The sequence below is a fragment of the Stegostoma tigrinum genome, chromosome 13 (genome assembly GCF_030684315.1).
Source record: "Stegostoma tigrinum isolate sSteTig4 chromosome 13, sSteTig4.hap1, whole genome shotgun sequence".
Lineage (NCBI taxonomy): Eukaryota > Metazoa > Chordata > Chondrichthyes > Orectolobiformes > Stegostomatidae > Stegostoma > Stegostoma tigrinum.
The window spans coordinates 43,039,656-43,043,513 of NC_081366.1; the positions used below are offsets into that span (position 1 = coordinate 43,039,656).

Genomic DNA, 3,858 nt, shown 5'->3' on the forward strand with positions numbered 1-3,858 from the left:
CGCCGGGTATCGCGCGCCCCGTACTGCGCGTGCTCACTGTCCCGGTATGGCGGTTAGGGGACCGCCCCCTTATCTATTATTTGGGAGGGCGGGGCCGTGGGGGGGGGCAGGCGGCGCGTCTTGATTGGTCGCCTGCACGTGAGCGACACGCGTCACCCAAAGCCGCTGATTGGTCAGGAGCACGCGCCAGTGCTGATTGGTCCACCGTGTTTATAAAAGCCGCCCACGCCAGCCGCCAAAGTGACAGCTAATTGACGGTGGTCAGGCTTCGCTGGGCTGAACTGTCCTGCCAAACACCCGTAACTCGCCCTAACCAACCACTCCACCCCCCTCCATACTTACCCTCCCCTTCCCCACCCACTCTCCACACTCGACATGTCCCACCTTCGGAAACTTGCCGCCGCGCGCTGGCTGATGCAAGAGTCTCCGCCAGATCCCGGCGAGGTGCCCCCCAGTGACCCAGACAACGCCGCACGCCTCGCCGGCACCGAGCCATGCGTCTGGCTCTCGCCTGCTTTCCCGGCCAGCTGTCCACTCTCTCCTCACTCCTACTGCTCCCCCGCAGGAAGCATCGCGCCTCGGTGTCACCAGCAGGTCTCGCAGGGAGGTCTAGCCAACATCATACCCAAACTGCCCCCACAGGCTGCAGTGCAAGCCAGCGAGCTTTGTGGTGTGAAAGGCCAGGCTAAAGCGACAAGCAAGCAACTAGCGGAGGCACCCAAGCACCGACGACTCGCTGCAAATGCACGCGAAAGGAAGAGGATGCACGGCTTGAATCATGCGTTTGATGAGCTACGGAGCGTCATTCCAGCTTTCGACAATGACAAGAAACTTTCCAAATACGAAACACTGCAGATGGCACAGATCTATATAGCTGAATTGACTGAGCTTCTGCAGAATGTGAGCCAGCAGAGCCTAGGTGCTGGCAGTTCGCTACCCGACTGCCCAAATGTTAAAGTAGCTAACAATAAACTCTGCCCTACGAATCGCTGCAGTTTGCAAACCCCAACCAGTGCATGCTCTCCTAACATCCCCAAGGGCTCTCCAACGGTTATTTCCGACAGTACCGGGGACACAGGACCTGCAGCCCAGCGCTTGAAGTTACTCTCTCCTTGCAAATCGATCAGAAATGAGAGTAAAGTGATTTCTAGTCGCAGCGATGGAGAATCTTCTCCTCACTCTCATTACAGCGACTGGGAGGAGGGACACGCAGACACTCTACTCTACCAACGCTCAGAACACTTTTCCGATCTCTCTCATGCCCCGGTGGCGCGGAAAGCCAGTTAGGGGTGGAACCTCATGAACTTTGACACCAACTGTATTTTTCTAACGTAGAGAATGCGAGATCATATATTTTTGTAAATTTCAATGCGTTGATTTCATTTTTGTTCAGAAAAGGCTTTTCTGATGAACGGATTGGGCCCGAAACATCAGCTTTTGTGCTCTTAAGATGCTGCTTGGTCTGCGGTGTTCATCCAGCTCCACACTTTGTTATCTCGGATTCTCCAGCATCTGCAGTTCCCATTATCTATGATATCATTTTTGCTCACAATGAGATGGGTTGTTGCACTTTAAAAAAAAATACAGCATTTGAGTCCAGAGATATGCAGAGGGAAAGTACCAGTTGGTATGCAGTTTAGAGCAGCGGAACAATCTACACTGTTGAAATATGTTTTTCATTTTTTTTTCAAACCCTTTATTTGGCAGATTAAGGTCACATCGTAAATATTGTTGTATGTTTTAAAGTATGACATATTCTTCCAGGATGTGAGAAGCACAGGTTCAGGCACTCAATCACCACGTTATAATAAGAATGAAATTGATTCGACACATTTTGAAAAGCTTTGTTTCATGTAAAATGAAAATGTACTTTATTTTTTGAATAAAATGTGGATTTGTAAATCATATTTGTGTAATTTGTTTTTATTGCTTTGCGAAGAATTATTCTCCCTAATTTAGAATATACAGGAACATAAATAGATTCAGCAGATAATTTTGCATTTTATAAGGATTCTTGAAGTTCAAAACAGATCATAGTAAAGGGGCAACGACGTTAAATTCAACATTCCAGCATGAACAAATCAACCTAAAATAAATCCTGCCGAAAGAGTTTTATTATCGGGAAAAATTATCAGGTCGAGCTGTCATTTAAAGTAAATTTTGATTTAATCAAGTTTTAGTTGCAACGTTTACTGTTGGAAATACGTAAAACAAAATGTTAGAAAACATTCGTAAAGATGAATCTGTTGAGGTATCAGGGAAGACTTGCGCCCTTCGGTTAAACTTTACAATAAGACGAGGGAACAATATATTCAATAATTTAAACTAAGTAAATGAGGTAAGGCTGTAAAAGAGCAGGTGTAAAGCCTGCCATTGAACTGCACCTGCTCCTGAAAGTCGAACTTTGTCCTAAACTGTCATTGTACCTGCATTAATCAAATTGAAATAATGTACGCGTGCCGTACACTCGTAGCAATGATCAAATATGCATAGGTAGAGCCTGGCCGACAGTTCTTAACACTACTTAATGCTATATTTTTGTTTCATAACATTGCCAGTAGTTTTACCTTAATACGTATTTCGTTCAGTGGAGTTATCCATTAATTCGACCAATGATGACAGTGATTTGAAGAAATGGTTCAGTTCATGCATGAAATTTGGGTCAAACCAATCGATGTTTGAGTGTATTAATTTTAACAAAATTTGCTGCTTGATTCAGAGGCCAACTCTTTGAATCTTCGATGTCTTGAGTGTATTAATTCTAACAAAATTTGCTGCTTGATTCAGAGGCCAACTCCTTGAATCTTTCTTTTTAAATTCTCTTTTTTAAAAAATTTCCATTCTAATAGCATGAAAAGTACTGGATAAATTAAAAGCATAAAATGTGAAAAATGACCCATCCAGAGCAACTAGAATCTCATTCTAACAGCAATTCTGGAAGGATAACTGAAACAAGACATTTCTAGAGGCAACAAGTAAATTGAGTTTTGATTAAGGCGATTGAAACAGTCAGTCGGAGACGGAGACCAGATCAGACTCTCTAAGATTTCTCGATCATCCTGTGTTCTATTGTGACCAAATATTGAGAAATGCTAGAAGCCTGGATTAAACTGTTGGACTTTTGTAAATTGACATCACCCTACAACACCAGTAACGGGACGAACCAGTTCTGATTTTACATAGTACCCACAGTGAATTAAACTTTGGGTAAAAAAAACTGCATCAATACCATCCGGCCCTCTCACCTCGAGCGTCTTTCGAATAAGTAGGAATAATATTATTAAGATATCCGCTTCAGAAATTGGCATTTGTCGATTGATCGTTGGAAAGAAAACACCACTTCTAAAACAGCATGGAATTAGCTTGTTCTGGTAAAATTCCGACCAAAAAAAAGTGTCAACTCTTGAAATGTTTATATTTGATCAATACCTTATATATCAAATCTTCACAACATTCAAGCAATGCAACACGGGGTACTTAACTATCTTGCAAATAATAAGGGGTTTAAAGCATATTCCAATTGCATTACAGTACATGTCTTAACAAAAGCCGTTCATTTCGGATCTATCTGCCAGATGCTGTCCGGTAGGCGAGTCTTGGTCTGTCCCTGCCCCTGACTGTAACTAAGATACTGGCTTCGGCATCAGGGATTTCCGACCGCGACTCTGCATAATATCCAGGGTAACACTTTCTCTTGAAAGAAGTCTCATTCGGTCACATTTTGGAAGAACGATTGCCCATTAGTTTTGGTATAAATAATTCAAAGCTTCGACGGGTCTCCCATATGCGATTATGGTTCGCTCTAGAGGCAGATTGTTCATAAGCAAAGTTCAAGGCTCTTGTTCGACAGCAAAAAAA

General features: G+C 43.5%; 1 protein-coding gene across 1 annotated transcript; it reads left to right on the forward strand.

Moving 5' to 3' along the window:
- The first annotated feature begins 278 nt into the window (after positions 1-278).
- Positions 279-1,824, forward strand: LOC125458509 (transcription factor ATOH1-like). The gene has a single exon (XM_048543832.2). It carries the CDS (start codon positions 376-378, stop codon positions 1,285-1,287), a length of 912 nt encoding a protein of 303 aa, XP_048399789.2. The 5' UTR covers positions 279-375; the 3' UTR covers positions 1,288-1,824.
- The last annotated feature ends 2,034 nt before the right edge of the window (positions 1,825-3,858 follow it).

Excerpts from the sequence above, each read along its gene's own strand:
- LOC125458509 (XM_048543832.2), top strand. The coding sequence starts at position 376 with ATGTCCCACCTTCGGAAACTTGCCGCCGCGCGCTGGCTGATGCAAGAG.